Source organism: Mycteria americana, chromosome 11, assembly GCF_035582795.1.
Source record: "Mycteria americana isolate JAX WOST 10 ecotype Jacksonville Zoo and Gardens chromosome 11, USCA_MyAme_1.0, whole genome shotgun sequence".
In the NCBI taxonomy this organism is placed as follows: Eukaryota; Metazoa; Chordata; class Aves; order Ciconiiformes; family Ciconiidae; genus Mycteria; species Mycteria americana.
In genome coordinates, this window is record NC_134375.1 from 1,829,396 (window position 1) to 1,849,360 (window position 19,965).

Genomic DNA, 19,965 nt, shown 5'->3' on the forward strand with positions numbered 1-19,965 from the left:
ACGGACAGAGGAAAATGAGATTTAAGATAGTAAGCGGCCAAAGAGCCGCCCACCCACTGGGGATGGCGAGCAGCAGGGGTGAGGAAGAGCCGCAACCATTTTATTTCCTGTACTCGCGGTTGTGCTATTTAAGGCGGTGGTTGCGTCGCTGGATGGCTGCGTCATGGGCCGGGGGGGTGTGAGCCTGCCTGAGAGAGCAGCAGCTGCTGTGCCACCTTCCAGATCCTCTTTAAAAAGTCTTGAAGGGGTGCGTTTTTCAGGGTTGGGGAAAGTCCCGCGACCAGGAGAGTCCTGCAGCGACGGACGGCTCGGGGGGCTGTTCCTGCGCCCGTCAGTAAAAGGTTCCGATGACACCTCGTGAGCAGGGTCCCTCACGCCGGCGCGCAGGATGGAGCCCCGGTGCCCGGTCGCGGCAAGGACGAGGAATGGGACGGTGCAGCCATGGCTCCGGTGCTGTGAAATGAGAAGTGAGATCGTGGGCACGTTTTTCAATGCAGTCAGTGCTTAAGAGCGTAATTATCCAGACCAGAGGCAGATTACGGCTCCCTCGGTGAAAGTCTCTATAATCCTTTCTTTGTGCTGAAAACCCATAGAGCGACCAGAGCCGAGTCCGGCCGTGCCTACCCGCTGGGTAAGAGCGCGCGGGCAGGAGCTGGCGGACGCGCAGCCCTGGGTGAGGCGAGATCACCGGCGCCTGCTGCCCCTCCCGCGGAAGCCCGGTCCCCGCCGGGTACCGCTCTCCCCTGGGAGCTGGCAGGGTCGTGCAGCGGGTCGGAGTGGGATGGTTCCCAATGTCAGTGCCCCACTGGCGTCCCCCGTCCCCAGGACATCTGACCCACCCGTGGTGAACGCCTCAACAGCAGCAGCTCCCCCGGGGGCGGCGTGAAGGGCCGGGGCCGCGGCAGCCACGGGGATACCCCCCCAGCCACCTGAACCCCCAGGGCAGGTTTTGCAGGGTTTAGTAGCCCTCATCTCTAACTGTGACTACTGCAAATTACTAAAAAGGAAGAAGAAGTTTTGCATTAATCATCCCCTAGAAGACTGTTGTTTAAAAAAAAAAAAAGTTGCTTAAATCTGCTTGATAACTTCAATGAAGCCAGTATCCGTGCAGACTAAGTGCGTAATTCCTTCCTGCCTGTGGTTTCAGCAGGTTTTGCTCTGCTCCCCTCTGCCCCGAGCCCAGGGGGTTCTTTGTGACCCCTTTTTCCTCCTTATCTGACGAGCTATGGGGGCTACACCCTCCTGTCCTCTGGCCAGTGCAAGTGCCTGCGGCTGCTCCTGCAATCGCCTTCTCCAAACCTGGAGGGGCCTTGGGTCTCTCCCCCGACGCTCATCTGCTGCCTGATCCTCACTTGTGCCTCATCGTAGACCTTGACCTGAGCCACGGGCCTGTGCTCTGCTCAACCTGCCATGCCCTGGGCCAGCACGCCGCGGCAGGGGGGCATGCAGCGGCAGGAGGGCATGCAGCGGCAGGAGGGCATGCAGCAGCAGGAGGGCATGCAGCGGCAGGAGGGCATGCAGCGGCAGGAGGGGATGCAGCAGCAGGAGGGCATGCAGCGGCAGGATGGGATGCAGCCAGTGCCAGCACAGTCCGGCTGAGGGCAAACCCACGGCCCCTGCAGGGCCCAGAGCCCCCGTCCTGAGTTTTGCCCTGAGACACCTCTCCTTGGACCAGGCAGAGGAGAGCGAGAAGCTCCTGAGCCCTTCCCCGGGAGCTTTCCTTCCCACGGCAAAGCAGCAGGTAAGAGCTAAATACTGTTTCTTTTCATTTAATACCCAAGTGGAGGATGCTAATGCCGTGAGGCATTCAGGGGTTTTGGCAGGAAAAGGTGTATTTCTGAAAGTACAATGGGACTGTAATCTGTCCTTGGTTTGGCATTTAGGTCTGGGGCTTGCTGGTGTATTTTGGGAGACAAATGGCTAGAGGCGTGCCCTGGTTTCTGGTTGAAATCGCGATTGTTCACACATGGCTATGCGAACTAATACAGCAATTTAAAAAAACATGAGTGAAGGATGAAAACCAAAATATTAAGTAAAAGTTGGACAAGGTACTACAGAAAAGCAGGCACATGGTAAAGTACTGACAACATTCAGCTTAATTCATAGTGGTTCCGTTACAGCATCTGTAATAAAACATGACATTTAGTGACTGCTATCTGACGTACTGAATGACTGCTGGGTGCGGCTGGTGAGCGCAAAGGGTGAAGGACGCAGGTGAAGAACTAACGGAGGGAAAGGGGGAGGGAGAGGAACCAGGACCTGTGCGACTGCTGCTGCGGGGAGGGGAAGGGAGAGGAAGGGAGGGGAGGGGAGAGGAAGGGAGGGGAGGGGAGGGGAATGGAGCAGAAGGCTGGCTGGCAGGATGCTGAGCACTGCTGGAGGGTGGCGTTGGAGACAGACGGCTCCCAGGGGTGCCAGGCAGGAGGTGCAGCACCCACAGGTGCCCAGATCCTCCCGGAAGGGACGAGGGTGAGGGCAGAACCCGTGGCCCGTGGGTTGGGCTGGGTGAGCTCGCTCGCTGCTCTTGGGCTGGAGGTGGGCAGCTCACGCTTGGTTTTCATCTGCCTTTTCAGAGGATGCAGCGAGGTTGTGTCACGGGGTGAAGTCTCAGCGGGTCTGCGGGCAGCAGTGGATTTTGCCAACAGACCAGGCAGCACCTTCCCTGCAAAGCTCCAAGAAGTGTGTCCCCAAGTGTCATTTCTAGTAAACCTCGCCAGTGCAAACGTCCTTTTGCCTTGTGTCTCCCTGTCAGTCACGTTCACCTAACATGTAATTCTGCTTTATTTACACTCTGTCTTCTGTTTTATGACAGGCTCTCGGCACATTGGAAGAGAAAACTTATAAACACTTCAAAATTCTCTTTTAACTTTGTAAAGTTCTGGCTTCTTTGGCTTCGTAAAAAATGAGCTTCCTGATCCCTAATAAAACACAGTGAGGAGGTGAAATAAATGTGAATTCGACTGATGACAGTGATGGACTCGTGTGCATCTTCTTCCTTTACCAAGTTTCAGACTAGAAAATGCTTCTGGTCCTACACCGTGTAGGAGATGGACACAGAAGGCAGCACGCGCTGGGTGAAAAATACCAAAAATTGAGTCCAACTGCCAAGTTATGAAACCTTGTTTACAAATGGTTTAACTGTTTCTAAAAAACATTTTGCACGAGGCTCCACGGTGGCCACATTACTTGAGTAACTGTGGCCCAAATCCTTTTTTAAATAGCATTTTTTGAGAGCTGTTGCCGGGCTGGCAGCCTGCGTAGGCTGGGGAGAGCCGCGGCGGCCGAGCCAGCGACGATGCTCCTGTGCCCGGCGCTGTGGAGTGAGCCCCAGAGGAGCCTGGTATTTTTTCCCCCCAGAACATGACTTTTTCGCACAAACTGTGGCAACCAAGTACTGATTTCCAGAGATTGCAGCTGAATCTCTTCTAATAGTTTTCCTACTTGGTGCATCTCAGCCCTCGTACCTGGTCGGTGACTTCTGGTCTTACGATGGCGGCGATGGGCAGGCTGGCCGGTCTCGCTCCAAGAACCGACCGTAAGAGACAGGATTATTAAAACACATTTTAATAAATATTAACATCTTTTTCCCTTCTTTCTGCCTTTCAGTTCTTTTTATCTGCAGCACTGCCTGGGGACTTGGCTCTCGTTTTCACTTTGCCTTGGCGCTGGTCTATTCAGGCCGTTGTTCCTGGGGGCTCAGGCGTGCTGGGGGGCTCACGCGCACCACGCAGCAGACGAAGCGAGGCCTTTGCCGGGAGGGAGCGGAGCGGAGCGGAGCGGATCGCTGCTGCTCTCAGGTCAGTTCTGAGGGAGGTCTCCTCGGTGCTGCTGCTGTCACCCCTACGTAGGTGGCAGCTCCGCCTGCGCTCCGGTGGCTCCCGCTGCCCGGGGGAACGCCGCAGCCCTGCGAGCTCGGTCACACTGGTGGCAGAGGTTATTATGGTTTGCCAGGGGGGTTATTGTACCTGCTAAATCGGGATTTACAGCTGCTGTGTACTGCCTAAATTGGCCATTGCCAATGAAAACGGAAGAGTTTAACCAGGACTTAAGAAAGAGGCAATAACTGGGCGTTGCATGAGAGCGACGTGCTGGAACATCATGTCTTGGGGGTTTTTATTTTTTTAATCTAAATGACTGTGAATACCGATGCTTCAGACGTTACATTTGCTCACAGAGCCTGAAGAGGGCTGCCGAGCCTAACCCGATCGTGCTTGATGGGGAGGAGCTGGTGGCGATGGGGAGGGAGACCGGACGGAGTCGGGAGAGGGGAACGCATACACATTGTCCTTCCTTTTTTTTTTTCCCCACAACCCCTATCAAAACGCTTCCTAAGCACTGGGGATCTTCTAGTGTGTATGAAATTCAGACACTGAGCAAATGATGAGGATAGTATAATACCCATGCTGGGACACAGCGTAACTCTTGGAGCACATATGCAAACTCTGGCCCAGGAGCACCTTGTACAAAGTAGAGCTGATTCGATAACGAAAGGCTCCGAAAGGCCCCGAGCGCTGCAGCCGTGGGTGCCACGTGGGTGCCGGTTTCTGTGATTACAAGACTGTCCCCACTTGCTGCCACCCAACGCAGGCGATTAGGGCGGATGCAGGTGAAGGAGAGCGAGGGGTGGGCCCCACCAGCGGGCCCGGGGGTCCTTCCACACCGGCCCGGCGTGGTGATGGTCCCGCAGGGATGACCCCAAAAATAAAAGCGGTCCCATCGAACCGCTCAGTGCTCCCTAACCACGGGCCACGACGTAAACTGGGACCAGGGACCGGTCCCGGCCAAGCCATGGGGTACCCCGAGGCTGCGGGCGGCCGTGGCCTCGCCAGGGGCTGAGCCGGGCTGCCGGCGCCCAGGCGCGCCCCCGCTCCCACCATCTTCTGCTCCCCGCTGCTTGCTTCACCATTGTGCAAACCTCCTGCCATCCTACCCCTGCCTTATTTTTGCTCTTCCAAATGAGGCTCCGCTGCCCTTTTAACTCCCTGGGTGCAGCCGGGAGGCGTACGGAGGTTTTCCTTTTTTCCCTGGCCCTCAGCACGGAGGGCACGGGGTGCCCCTTGGGTCTTTTTTTTTATGTACTTATTTAAGTCATTCTCCTGAAGGTTACATTCAATGAAGAACTGCACACATAACATGAATGGTGAGTGAAAACATGCAGACAGCATGGTACCTCCTGCCACGTGGGCTTTGAGCTTCAGGACCACATTTAATGGAAATATTTCTGCTGCTGAAATAAGCGTTTGCTTCTGTCACTGAGCTCGGTAAAATGTGACAGTCATTTCACGGCTTTACACCCTGCTGTAAAATACAGGCGAAAAATGCTTCAAAAATATTTCTGTACTCAATGTTCATTAAATTGTAGGAGGCTTTGGTTGCCAGGTCTTGGCAATATCGCGCCCAGCCCCTGCGTGAGACAGCGCTGGGCAGTAAAGCCGGGGCTTTGCCCCAGCCAGGGCTACCTGCGGAAAGCACCTACTGACGCTGCTGCCGACCCGAAAGGCTGCAGGGCCTGTTCTGGGAGATGCTGCGAGGCCTCCTAAGGCTTTCATACAGGACTGTTCAATCACCCACACGGCTGTGGAACAAGTAATGCATTCAATATTTCAATATTAAATGCAACATCAATGTTTTCGACTTGGACCCGTCTGCACTCTTCCCTCAATTGCTTGCTCAGGTGCAGTGAACTTGGAGTCAGGCGCATCTCTCGGCTCACCCGCGCACCGCAGGAAGTCGGTTTTCCACTGCCGGAATAGGAAGGAGTGCAGACACGTTGTTCTTGGTCCTCCTTTCCCCCAAATAAATATAGAAACATAATGACAAAGACGTACCATGAAGAAGCTATGAGTCCACTAGCAGAAAGGAGGACTTCTGGGCTGCTTGCTGACCTCGAACAGTTATCCTGCCCGATACCCACCGAGTGGAACTGGTGCCCGGGCGGAGTTACCGACGCTGCTCTCTCCCGCGCTGCCAGCTGCTTCCCAAGGCGGCTCCTGCCTCTTCCCACGCCTCCTCTCCACGCGTGCCCCTGACGCTACGGCACATAGTATGGGGCGGGGGGGCTACTGTGAATTTTCTGAGTTATTACAATTGTTTTCCCCCCAAAATAAAATAAACATTAAAATAAAATAACTGAAAATTTAAAATCTTGTAAGAGAAACTGATAAATTTTTGTTGACACCTGATAGGATGGTCAAAGTTCAGATTTTGTCTGTGTAGTCTGTACAGATTTTGGTGACCCACAATAAATACAAGATTTTAATGTCAGTATGACACTGACGCCCAGTCAAGGAACTTCTCCATGTTGAGATGGCGCGCGGCATTAGATTGCGTGCCGAAATATAAGGCAAGAGAGAGGCGTTTAAGTGAGAAGGTGCATGTATGGACTGATAAATGCAAACTGCATTAAGAGTTATGAATACAAAATAAATTCTTTAACTCGGTCTTTAATTTGCTACACGAAAGGCCCTTTTAAACCAGTCTCCTTTTATGACTTTAACCATTTTAAATTAAAAATGCTGTTGACATCCTCGAATGCCTTGCATCAAACTGCACATCTCATTATTCCTCCCGGTTTGAGGTTTGGGTTTATTTGGGTATCTTGTTACAGCACTTGAACGACTCCTTTTGTGTATTTACTGTGGAGTTCCCCGGAGCACAGCCATGGGCTGATGGGTGCTGCTCGACCGTTTGTGCCAACTGAAATAGGACCAAAATAGGACCGAAATAGGACAGTATGGTGTGGTGTGAGATCGAACCAGTTCCTGCAGTGGGGAAATCTGGCGTCAGAGGAGAAAACTGGAAGGGATGTTAGCTGTCATCTGCTGACCCCTCTCTTGCTGCAGCCCAGCAATCCCTGTTCTTTCAAGGCTGGTTTCATAGGTAGCTTCTTTGCAAACATTTACTTAAAGAGTAGATATGGTCAAGAGGAAACAAGATAATTTGGTTTGCTTCTCTACAGAAGCATGGAAATAACTATGGGGACAATGTGTCTAAAGCTACAGGGCATCATAACATAGAAGGACCTTGTATATACCACTGCAGAGGAAATCTATAGGAAGAACACTACAAACTGGTAAGAAAAACTGCGACGTTCAAAAAATGATAGCAGTCCTTCCCTCTGTGCTGATGGCCAAGCCTGAGCCCTTTCTGAGCACCACACCAGAGGTGGGACCCGAGAGCTCAGTACGGCGAGCCATCGCTGTTCAAACTAAAGGAGCAGATGGAGGCTCTTCCAAAGTGCCCGCTTCAGGATGTCACCATCGGTGAGACTTCTCCTCCCGGGTCATTTAAATACTCCTGAAAAATCCCATCCTCTCCCGTGAGCTCCAAGATAGCAGCAGATCTCTTTCTGCGATGTAGCCCCGGGACTCCTAGCGCTGTGTCAGCCATGTGAATGTCCAGCTGCTTACTGCCCGCAGGGTCTGCGACCACCACCCAGATGTTTTCTGGGTGTCTGTTTGGGTCTATGCTGCTGATTTTTTTCCAATTGGTTTAAAATTATGTATTAAAAACTCACTTCAACATTTCAAAAAAGTTAACTCGATGATCAAATTATGTTTTGCAGAGGCACCTCAGCATAGCTCCAGCACTCACTCCTCCCTGCCCGAGAGCAGCCAAGCACCCTCCTTGCGTGGCTTCTAGATCGAAATACTCACGGAACAGTCAGGACAATGAGACAACCTCGCCAATTAGTTTATCTGCTAATCCCCGGCAAAACGATCAGTAAGATGTCCGAGTTGCCAGAACAGAGCCGCCGAGTCTCCCATAATTTGCTTCCACGCAACGTCGGCTCTAGCGGCCTCCAGCACAACTCCCGATAACCCAACTGACTTTGCAGAGGACAGGAGTAGAAATACTGACAGTGCGAGCACAAGCCCTGCTGCTGGACATGACCACCGCCCGAGGAGCAGGGTGGGACAGCTGAGGAGCCTTACTCTGCTCCGGCCCCATTTGCAGAGGAGTGTCTGGCTACACCCTCGTACGTCCCAGCTGCCCTTTGTTGTGGCCACCAAAATCCCCGTGGCATTAAGAGGGTTTAGCTCACCAGCGGCTGCAGTGGAGACATGCTGACGCTAGAATTTTGGGCGGTGCTTTGGAAATAGGGCTGTTTTCATGGAGATGCTTGTAGGACTTGAGGGAAGGCAACAAGGATGTAATTTTTCACAGATCGTACGGGCTTGGTGTAAGCAAAGCCCATAAAACAACTGGGAGAGGGAGATGAGCACAGAACATGGTGTGATGAGCTGCTACGCTTCCAACTGCTTCCGTGCTCCTTAAAAATTAAAATCCTGGTTTTACGAAAGGAAGACGGCACTCCAGCATGCATTTCGGGTGTGCAGAGGCAAGAAGCCCAATTTCTGCGTGACTGTCCAATACCAAAGGGCATCAAAATCGCTGAATACTCTGTTCCGACCCATCCTGCAGAGCGGAGAGGTGGTGGTAGATGGACTTGGCATTGACGAGCAGTGAACAGACCCTGTAAAGGTGTGTGTAACTCTCGTGATGGCTCCCCAGCCTCTCCTCCTCATCCTGCTTTACTCCCTAGACTGGCTCTTCTACTTTCTGGTTGAAGCTCCAAGCAATTAAAATCATGATAGATCAATTTAAACTTAAAAGAGGTCTGATTTTTAGAGGGCAGATACTTATGCCGCTCAGCACGATGAAGAAAATAGGCGCCTTTGTGCGTCTCGAGACATTCAAAACACGTCATTCAAAACAACTGAGTCACAATTTAAAATGCAGGCCTATAATCTTCCCCCCGCGTTACCACACCTTGAGCTATGTCAGAAATTTAATTTCACTCTCATAAACACCCATGGTGGACCAGAGCGTGCCGTTTGTGACACTAGCTCAAAGGCAGCTCTGCACGAACACCGGCTGAAGGTAATTTCTGTGGCATGTAAATTCAGTGGGCAAGGCAAATAATTTTGACAGTCCCTCTTCAGCTGTCCTAGGCAGGGTCTGCCTAAACTGACAATGTGTATCTCTGTAGAAAAACCTGGAACTGAAGTTATTCGGCCCCTTGAGTTTCCCTTGTCTTCCACAGGTGATTTCTGAGGATTTTTGCAGACTGATGAAAAAAGGCAGAGAAATGTCCGTTTTCTCTTTTTGCTCTAAGATAAATAGAATATTTTTTTTCCCCTGTCAAATGAGATGGATTCAAGACGCTGAATCCATCATAACTGGCATTAAAATCGCATCTCAGTTGGGACTCCCTTTGCAAGTAGTGCTTTGTAGGAAGCTCTCACGCCTCTCAGGGAAGCGTGCCAGCGGCTATCGAAGGCTCTTGGGACACAGATCCCACCGAAATGCTCCGCAGTACGATCGTTTGAACCACCCCAAGTTGAGGGGGAGAGAGGTTCCGCACCCTCAGTCTCGGTTCAAACTCGAGGGTTCCTCTTTTGCCCTCGCCGCCGCTGACCCACCTCGCTCTGCGAGGAAGCCGGCGTCCGCGGGTACGTGCGGCCTTGGGCCACACGGAGGTTGCGGGCCCCGGCGGCCCCTCACCGCGCAGCCCCTGCACCCTCCCGCTTCCATTTGGTGCTCCACAGGCACGAGCTATTTATTTTCACCTCTTTGGCGTGGCAGCCCTACTTGCACCGGTGGAAGGGCTGCCACGGGCAGAGGTGGGGAACTTTAAACGCAGTAACATAATTCTACCAACTAAAAAGAAGGGTTTCTTTTTCTTTCTTAATGTAAATCAACACCCGGGCATGTTTATAGGCCCTCACCCGCCATCACCACCGAGACACCGGCCCATCAGGGCGTTATTTCTGCCGGCAGGGCAGCGCGGTGCTTAGGCCGGCTCCCAGCGCGCCCGCTCCGTGCTGCGCGGCCGTTACGAGGGGCTCCGCGCTGCGCCCCCGCGGACCCGCGCTCAGCACCGCCGTCCTTGCGCGCGGGCAGCGCTACCCGCGCCGGGTCCCCCCGCCCGCCCGCCCGCCGCCGGAGCCCCGCCGAGCCGCGCCCGGGCCGCTCGCCTGAACAACTCCCCCCCGGCAGCCGGGCGGTAAAACCCCCCCGCGCCCCCGGCCCCCCGCCGCCGGCAGCGCTCACCCTCCCCGCCGGCCGCTCCGCCGAGCCCCGCCGCCGCCCGCCGCCCGCCCCGGCCCCAGCCCCAGCCCCAGCCCCGGCAGAGGAAATATTGCAATGTTGCAAGCTGACGTAAGGACATTACAAGGAAAGGGCTACATTTCGGAGTGTTTATGAAAAGCCTCGGTACTGTACTGTCACCAGGGGGCACGCAATAGAATGCATTTCGCCAAACATTTTGAATAATAATCATTTAACAACAACAACAAAAAAAAGCCCCAGTCCGCTCGGCGCTCGCAGAGCCGGAGGAACCATGCAGCCAAACTTTGGGAAGCCCTTTATTATTTTTCTGACATTGCTCGCCCGCCCTTGAGGAGCCGTAATTGCATTATCTGATTTTTTTCTTTTTTTTTTTTTTTTTTCCCCTTTCCCCCCCCTTCTTTTCTCCCTTCTCCCCCACCCCGTCTCCTCGGCATTGCAAATTCGCTGGCGTTTCGGCAGGAGCAGCAGCCGGAGCGACCCCGCGGCAGGAGCCGCCGCCAGCCCCGCTCGCTCCGCTCCTCCGGGCGTCCAGCCTTGTTTTGAAGGGAGCTAACATGGCGACGGTGCCCGTCTATTGCATCTGTAGGCTGCCCTACGACGTAACCCGCTTCATGATCGAGTGCGATGCCTGCAAGGACTGGTTTCACGGCAGGTAACACAAAGAGATCGGGCCTTTCCCCCCCTTTCGCCGCGGTCCCGCCGCCTTTCGCCGCCTTTTCTCCGCCGGGCAGCGCGGGGAGAGGCGCTGCCGGAGCCGCCGCCGTGTGCAGTTTTCCAACAGGCCTTTTTGGAGAGGAGGAGGAGGAGGAGCCACTCTGCCCCCGTCTCTCGCTCGCTCTCTCCCCGTTGTATTTGTTTTGTGTGTGTTTTGTTTTGTAAATTTTGCTGGATTCCCCGCACAAAGCTCCCCCCCCCCGCCGCCATCCCCGGGGCTCCGGTGTCACCGGGGTGGGGGGGCCATTGTGCTTTCCTCGGGGAGGGGATCGTTCCCGCCGGCCGGCTGGGCGATGGCAGCGCGGCGCGGCGGCGGGCTCTTACGGCCGGGATGTTGTGTGTCCCGCGCCGCCCTCCCCTCGGCTCCACACGGCTTCCCTCACGGAGACGGGGCCCGGGGCGGCGGGGGGCCCGGCCGCGGAACGCCCGGGGGCCGGGGCGGGCAGGGGGAGCGGGGGGCCGCGGCGGCGGAAGACGGGGCTCCGCCGCCCTGTCACCGGGCTCCGGCGCCTGGCGCGGCGGGCCGGGCCGGCCTCCTGGCCGGGGGGGGGGGGGGGATTCCGGGCACCCCCCCTCCTCAGTCCTCCGCGGCTCCCCGGGGCGGCGGGAGCGGGGAGGAGCGGGGCGGGGGGCAGCCGGGGTGTTTCCCGGCTGACAGGGCTACCATCGCCGCGCCAGGCTTGCGGCTTAACCCTTGGCGGGGCGGGCCGAGGGCTGAGGGGAGCGCGGCGGGGCCCAGCTCCGCACCCGCCCTGGCGGAGAGGCGGCGGGCGAGGGGAAGCCCCTCCGCGCCGGCAGCCGGGCGAGACAGCAGAGCGCCTGCCCTGAGGCGGGGAGGGCCGGGCGGGGAAGACCCCGCTCGCCCAGAGCCCGCCCCTGAGCCCGGGCAGGGCACCCCCGCCCCGCGGGGAGGCGACCGGCGGGGACCTCCGCTGCCCTGCCGCGCCTCACGGTGGGCGCCGGGCGCCTCCCCGGCGGCCTGGGCAGGGGGGCGGCTGCCCCCGACCACCACCACCGCCCCCGGGCCGGCCCTGTCGCCGCCGCCGAGGCGCCCGGGGCCGGGGCCGGGGCCTGCCGTAGCGGCGGCGGCCGCCGGGCGGGGGGAAGCGGCGGGCGGCGGCGGCGGGGGAGGGGGAGGCAGAGCAGGGCGGGCCGGGGCGGAGGACTCCTCTTTGCGGCTCGTTTCTCCCCAAACCGCCCTCACGGAGCGCCGGTGCGGCAGACAATGGGAGGGTGGCCGCGCTGGAGTTAAGGCGGCCGGGCGCAACTTCGGGAGCACGTATCATTATTTTCCTCCTCTGTGAGAAATGGGGAAGTTGGTGACTGGAAAGCTGAGAACATTAAAATTCACCGAATTCCCGGGGAAGTCGCTTCAGCCCCGTCCTGCGGGCAGGCTGCGGGTCCCGGGAGAGCAGCGGCGGGGGCGAAGGGGAAGGTGCCGCGTCCCGAGCGGCACGGCGGCGGCTGCCTGGGAGCCGCGAGAAGCGGGGGTCTTTGAGGGGCTGTCGGCCAGGGGAGGTTCAAAGAGCGAAGGACCAGGCGGGTACCGCACCTGCGAGACCCTCGCCTGGCCGGGGCTCTCCGGGCGGTGGTACCGGAGGGTCACCGCGATGGAGGGGAAGGTGGAAGAGGAGGGCACCTGTGCGGGCAGGTTTTCCGTGCGGCGGGTGTTACCGAGGAGGATGATGGAGCGTTACCGGCTTTGCAGCAATTCTCCATGAGTGATAAAAGTGTAAAACGTGAAATTAAAATCCGGTAAATCACCTGGATGAGCGCTTTTTATGACAGGTTTTCAGTAAGGTTAAACTGTAACTCCTTCACTTTAACCAGCTCCGGTAATTGCCTCAGATAGTTGGTGGAGGAGGAGAAGGCAAGAGGCACTGCCTGCTGCCGATGCAGTTCACGGGTGCCCGAGTAGGCCCTGGGTCAACTGCAGACCTTCCCCAAAACTACCCGTGCGCACAAAAAACTGTTAAAGAAACTTTGCCGTGACATTAGGGATTATGTTCTGCCATTGATTTAAAAAGCTGTGTGGAAATGTGAAGCAAAATACTGAAATAAGTAGTTCTAGTGCCAGTGTTGACAGTGGGGTGCTCTACACGTGTGGTTCTGGACGTGAGGCTTAAAGGATGCGCGCTTGCCCATGTTGATTTTGACTTAGGCACAGATGACGAGGTGAGGCTGATTTAGAGGCTGGAGAGAGACTTCAGGTCTTGGGCACTTGAAACTTGGAAAACTGAAGAATGTGAAAAAATTAAGATTTTCATGCAAAGTGGTGACAGAGTGGATTCGTGAAAAGCTAAACAGCAAAAGGAGTGAAGCTGCCTGCATATGGGGGTGAATTTTGATTAAAACTGATGAAAAGTGATTAGTTGTAACTGATCAAGAAAAATGATCGTTTTGTGAACAGCTCAGGGGCGATACCTCGTGCATGCACAAAGAAAGGTATTTCATTTTGTCGTGTAAGGGGGCAGAATTGAATTGTAGCTGTGTCGCAGGGCTGTTGCACCCTTTTTGCTTAGCTCATGGTAGCATCCAGAGACAGATTTTTAAGTAAAGAAAACTGAGAAGGAGGGTTCTCACCAAGTCAAAACCTAAGATAATTGTATTGGAGAAGTAAGTTGAATGATTTAGTAGAAAGCAGTTTATATATGTCCCTGTTTGCTTTTCTTGGTATTATATGAACAAATAAATATTCAACAGAGAAAAATAAAAATCAGGATTTAGTTGTATAAAATTGTCCTGTCTCTCTCCTAGACACTCAAAGGACTCATAGTGTTAACTGTACTGCAACCAAAAATAAGCAAGTGTGCAAAGCTGCGTACCGTTAAGGAGGCTTGCCCAGTTTTTTAATTGTTTAGTCATATTTATGTCTCTTAACATGACATACAGTGTGCATTTCAGAAAAAAAAGTCTCATTTGTATTTTGGTTTTGTAGAAGCAGATGAGGTGTTTTCATGCTTCCTGTCTGACGGTAGTTTCCAAATATTTAAAGATATGTTTTTCATGGTTTTATTCACATTGCAGTCATAGTGTCCCTCGCATCTGAGGTTGGGTAACATCTCTGCGGCAAATTCACCAGTTCCGATGCTAAATTCATATTCTAAAAATATCAAACGCATGTTAAACTTATTTCATGCAATTTAGAAGTTGGAAGTGGGGAGATGGAGCCATTGGCACGTGTCGGATGAATGCTCTCCAGACCACCGCCGAGTACTCGGCAGTTTGCTGACGTGCCGTTGACTACAGTTTGGAAATCACTGCCCTGTGTCGCTTCCCAGTACAAGTGCCAGAGGGATGGATTCGGGGTTCTCCAGGGCTTTTAGATTTCTCTGATTGCTTTTATTATCTTTTTCAGGGAGGATTTCTCTTGTGAAGTGGTGTCAGATCTTTCCGTAGAAATCGTTACTTAATCCTGAGAAACATCCAGGTGGTCCCTCGCTGCTGGATCGGAGCTCCTGCACGGCGGGGAAGGCGGCACCTGGGAGTGCTCGCTGCTCTTGCCTGGGTGCCTGTCATCACTGCGGTCTTAGGCCTGCGCGCGGCAGAGTTGCTGCAGTAGACTGTATGGCTGAATTGATACATATGCCTGATCGGTTTCTTTTGATAGACAAAGATTGGGCATCCGTGTTGATTTTGTAGGGCGGTAGCCTTTGGTAATCTTGCCTGTGTGGTGTTGCTGATCTGTAGGAAGAAAGAGTAAAGAACTTGTCAGCGTTAGCTCTGTTCCTTTCTTTCTGAAAGCTTTCTGAGCCCCTCTGTTACAACTCCGTATGTTACCCATCATTGGAGACCCTTGGACACTGTTTATGAAGCGTGTTGAGCTACGGAGCCACCAGTATGTTCGCAGAATGCTGTTTGTGACTTCTCGTTAGATTAAGTTTCAGTCATTTCCGTGCTTTCCGTTTGCCTGAGCAGCTCGAGACAAGCAGCTTCAAGCTCTGTCTGGAGAGGATGGAGATGGTCTTATAGGCAAAAGGAAAATAACACTAAAACAGGCAGTGGGGATTGTTCGACTCTTCTGTGCAGACCATACGTTCTTTGCCATCTGATGTGGATGTTTGGTCTGATGAAGTCCCACACACCTCAATTGCTTCTAGTCCTTTGCTTGCCTGTAAAAACCCAGCCTCGGGGCTCCATGCTTTCCTGGCTCCTCCATCGCTGTGTCATAGTACGTCTACGTTACGTCCTCACCTCTTGGGTCCCCTACCTGAGGAGGGAGTTCCTGGTGCTGTTCTGCGTGTTACCCAGCAGCAGGATGGCAGGCAGTAGTGATAGCTGGGGTTGTAGGGACCCCGCAGCTGTAAAGCCTATTGGTGTGGGAGATGGCTCTTCGGACTTGGGGAAGGCGAGGAGAGAAGGGGGAGGGAGTTGCGTCGTGTGCTGATGGATGAAGAAGGTGAGAATCGGCAGGTGCCCAGGCAGTCACTCTGCTACCTCATCTGTAGGCCTGGCCAGACAAACGGCTTTGTGCAGGCAGTGCTGCAGGCTGCAGGAGGTGTTTTCTGTGCCGTGCACTGTGCAGGCTTGCTTTAGATGATGTGGGACAAGATGGTTCACCGGCTTGGTGGAGCAGTTTGGCCAAAGCATGGTACACCTGTGCTGTGTGAACAGGATGCTGTTGATGATGTTGGTTGTGATTTATGAAGTTGTGTGTGGTTTAGGAGCTGCCTGCTTCAGGGACACTCTCTGTTCCTGAGCGCCTTTGCTGCAGTTGGAGGCAGCTAGGGTAGGTTTGCTGACAGGTTGTGAGTGTAAACCGCTGAGGGTTGGAAGAAGTCATATTTAACGACAGGTCTCTGAGTATCTCATCTACTATGGGAGTGTTATGGAACCTAATATTGAAGGCAAGGCAAGTCCTTTTGTACAAGTTTGTTCAGCTAGAAATCTGTTTTGGGTTATTTATTACAGCTGTAGGTGAAGGAAGGTAAATTATTTATTTTCTCTGCAGTGGATATTTTGTTACCAGTTCCAATAACACGCACCTGGTGTTGTAGGATGGGATCACACAATCACTTGCTAAATAAAATAACAAGTATTTTTGTATTTATTTTTATACCCCATGTATACTTAAACTTTGAAACTTATTGCCCCAGGCATAGCTGAAGTAAATAACTTAGTAAAATTATAAAAGGCTTAGTTGTGTAAAAGTAATTCATGCAGTTACCGTAGCAGCAGAAAATTATGATGGGTGTTAATCAAGGTGCCTCAATGCACAGAATGAACTCGAGCTGGATTAAGAAATGCACTTGTCTGTTACATTGCAAAACTAAAAACTCTGTGATGGAGGTTTTATTCTCCTACTGGAGCGTTCAGCATTGTCCCTTTTAAAAATAGGTCTCTAGTTGTGCATGGCGGCATCTAGTTCCTCTCTTTTACATGGGCTTATCACTAGCTGTGGCCAGATTTGGAAATTTGGGTAAAATTTTAAGATGAGGATAATCCTAAAAATGCAGTGCTGTTTGCCTTAGTATTATCACAGCGAAGGGAGTGACTAAGGTTAATTGTACCATGCACAGAATGATTTCCTTTAGTGTGCGGAGTTCAGACAGGAACGAGGTTTGTAAGTTTTTCCAATAACTGCATACTTAAGATTATTTCAAGTTTTCCTGAAGAGTTAGTCAACATTACAGCCTCAGTTATGCTGGGAGATTGACCAGAGCAGCTATCGTGAATAAGCCATGCTAATACCTATACCAGAATGCTTTCCCTTATGGATGTTCTATTCCAGCAAAAAAAGAAAACCAGGTTGTTTAGAAATTATTTTGTAGAGCCCATAAAGCATGCTAATTGTTCTGGATAAAGTGTCCACATGGACACTTTAGTGGGCATTTTTTGCCTTAGGAGGAAGACAACCCAAACAACCCAAAACACCTACTTTTTTAAAAAATATGTGTTGTTAGTATGGAACATGAAGAAGTTTTGAACTTAAGATAAAACTGTTAAAATCCTTCTTGTCTTCAGGTTGAAATTGCTGTCATTTTAATCTTCCTTTCAGTAAGCGTTATTTATTCTATAAGTTGAAAGCTGTTCAGCGAACTTCAGCTTTTCTCATTTCAAATCCCTTTTACACCCTTTTAAAATTCTTTTTAAATGTCCAGGGCTGCATAAAGGTAGAAACACGTGGCACGCTTTTCCCAGTACTGATGCTGGGTTTGTTGCCTTGTACTATTGTGCGGTCCCACAGTGATGATTAACACCAACTTCCAGAGCATCAGGAGTCTGGCCAGATGGTAAAGCGAGTGGGTTTTGCATGTTGCCAGTCAGTGTTGTGTTCTTGGGCCTTTGGCATGGCTAAATAAACTTCTCGTCTTACCATTTCACATCCATTTGTGCTCTGAGAAAGAGCCTGACATTCAGAATGGAAAATATGTCAGAGTTTTAGTATGCCATTAAAACTTTCAGTTGACCTCAGAGAGTCTCTTGGGCCATTGCACTATCAATCACAGCTGCAAGAATACTTTGCAACTGTTTATTAAAAGTATAGTCTCAGTTAGAGTAGTAGATTTCCAAATGCGAAGTTTTATCTTGCAGAGAAAATATGCTAGAGGGCTGAAAACTTGTATTTGGTGTAAATTAAAAGGGTTGAATTCTTACTCAAAAAAAGAAGTTTGCATGGAAATTGAGGTTCACCCTTAAGTTTTCCACGGTGGTATTGTAGTGCTGACATCCCCAGGAAGCGCACTTGGCACAGCATTCTATTGCTAAATGATAGGATAGGCTCCGTGTTCAGATGTGCGTGCAAAAAGCGCATCAGCTTCCCCGTTTCTGAGTCTTTGGTCCTCCTCTGGAGCACTGCCTAAGTCGCAGACAGGTTTTCCGTGGATGTCCATGCAACATCGAGATCTACAAAGCTGACTTTGAGGCAGAACAGACGTTTCTCTTTTGATCAGTTCTTTGCTGTAGGACTGAGTGTCACTATTAGACACCTCTAGGTTTACAGTGCCTGGGTGTCTTGTATTTAAACTTGCTCATTAGAAGACCCTGAGGTTTGAGTTTGAAAAAGTGTTTAACTGAGACATTGTGTCTAGTTGTGAAAAGAACTGATTGCTCCAGTTTATGCAAATAGGAATTCAGGTATCATGAGTGCTTAGCTGGTCTGAACATTGAGGTTTTGAGGTGTCAGCTCAGAAATCATGGAATTGTTCTCCAAATTAAAGTATGCTTTAGAAAATCCAAGTCTAAGTAGTACTAAGTGTGGACAGTAACGTGGGAAGAGCTGGCCTACAAGTACGTTGTCTGGTACACTGGTGCCTGAGAATAAGTATATACAGAAGGGTGTTGTATATAAAGATTTGTTTAATTTCAGAGGGTTTTACCTCTGAAATGATTCAGATTTTACCTCTGAGAGGATAAAAAGTAATGGATATTAAGCAAAAGTCATGTTTAATTAAAAAAGAAGAATTTGAAAAAGAGTATGAATTAACGAGTGCTCTTCAGCAGCCTGAACCTTTAGCTTGACCGTGTTCAGTAAGCAGTCCTGCAAAAACCTGCCCGTTAAGTTCAGTAGCAGCAGGACTGCACCCTTAGCAAGTGCTGGATTTTAACCAGGAAAGTTAAAGCAATGTCATTTTTCAGGCAACAAAAAATCAGTTCTGCAAGCAAAGTGGGGCTTGGTTACCCACTGCTTTTTCCTTATTGATAAATTGCTGTATAATAAAGGAAATGTTTAAAAATGTCTTGAAAAAAATGATCAAAGTAGCGTAACTACGTATGGGGAAAAACTAGCGAAGAGAAAAAGTGTTCTAGAATCACTATAAGGCTTTCTAAACCCCAACATCTTTAGTATTACCTTAATATATTTTCTTCTTTCTGATCGATACACATTTTATTGTAGTAGTGGAGTATGTCTTCACCTAAAACTGAGGGTATTTTTCTAGCCTGGATAGCCATCTCCGATATAGCAGCCTGTATAATGCAAGTGTGGGCTTCAGCCAAGGGACAGTTTGTACAATTGCACAAGGACTCTCAGTAAATACTTGGTGCCTGGAGCTGTGCAACCTCCCCGAGTTTAAAGTCAGCTTTGATCTGCCGTCGTGAATTTGGGTTACACTTTTGGATTGCACTGTGGGCATGTGCAGAGGCTGCGCCAAGCCGCGTGCTGTGCGTGAGCGGTCTGCTGAGGCCACCAGCCTTTTGTCTGGCATGAACAGAACGTCCTTTCACTGTCAAAAGCAAATGATCTTTTTTGCTCACAGCTTTATTAGCAAAATTCTATTACACTTTAAAAATATATTCGAATGCTGCGTCACAGCAAATATAAAATCCCGCTACTAGTGTTACACTCTTATTACAGTATTATTCCGATGAACAAAACTCCGTCAGCTAAATGGCAGTAACTTTCTAGTTGTAATGACTTATTCTCCTGTTAGTCAGAAATTTGTATATGTAAAGTATTTTACAGTTCCTCAAAACATTTTATTAAACGTGGTTTGTGACGTTAAAAGTATCATATAAAGGTGCACTGTAGCAGCGCTAGAGGCTTGTTTGTGATATAGGTGAGCTAATTCCTTGAAATCAACTGGATTTTTCATGGTAACCATTTTATGCGTCTTGTCTGTGGCTGGGAACACCTTAATGTGGGTGTGTATTAGAAAATCTTACACTTGCCCAGTGACACGAATAATAATTCCTTTCTAGATTTTTATTTGAAAACAGTAAGACTGCGCAATCTATTTTAGGGCATTATGCACAATCTATTTTAGGGTGTTACCTAGCTGTTTGTACATCTAAATACCTTCCATAGAGAATATATTGGCAAAACCAAGGTTTTTAGCAAATTTCACGAAGTCTCTCATGTGGCCTCGTTCCTGAGGGGTTTGTCCCCCACTCCACGTAATGACTGAGTAGCTCAACCCCTTTTGAAGAACACTCTCCAAGGGATGGTGGTGTCCCCATGACCATGCTCACTGGGAGTGTGGCATGGTCAAACTGCAACATTTCCTGCTTTGCTTCGGTGCTTGGTGCTCTCCAGAGCTGGGATTCCAGCCCGGGGTGCATCCAGGACACCATGGGATGGTTTTCTCCCGGTCTTGGAGAGCACAAACCCCTCCTTGTTGAGCTCTCCTGGCCCTTGGGTGGAGCTGCTGGAAGAGGCTGATGACCGTGTGAAGAATACCCAGCCAGCAGTCCATGGAGCAGTTCCTGTCTTTGCTTCCTCCCAGGCACATCTCCAAA

At 51.3% G+C, this 19,965-nt stretch overlaps 1 protein-coding gene across 3 annotated transcripts in view; it reads left to right on the forward strand.

Annotated features, from left to right (window-relative positions):
- Window positions 1-10,189: 10,189 nt before the first annotated feature.
- PHF2 (PHD finger protein 2) overlaps window positions 10,190-19,965 on the forward strand; it is an 86,815-nt gene continuing 77,039 nt past the window's right edge. The window contains exons 1-2 of one of the 3 annotated variants that reach the window (XM_075513929.1): window positions 10,190-10,218; window positions 10,534-10,726. In XM_075513929.1, coding sequence (XP_075370044.1) covers window positions 10,206-10,218; window positions 10,534-10,726 — 206 coding nt within the window. In that variant the 5' untranslated portion in view covers window positions 10,190-10,205. The other 2 variants (XM_075513927.1, XM_075513928.1) reach the window with 2 other exon arrangements.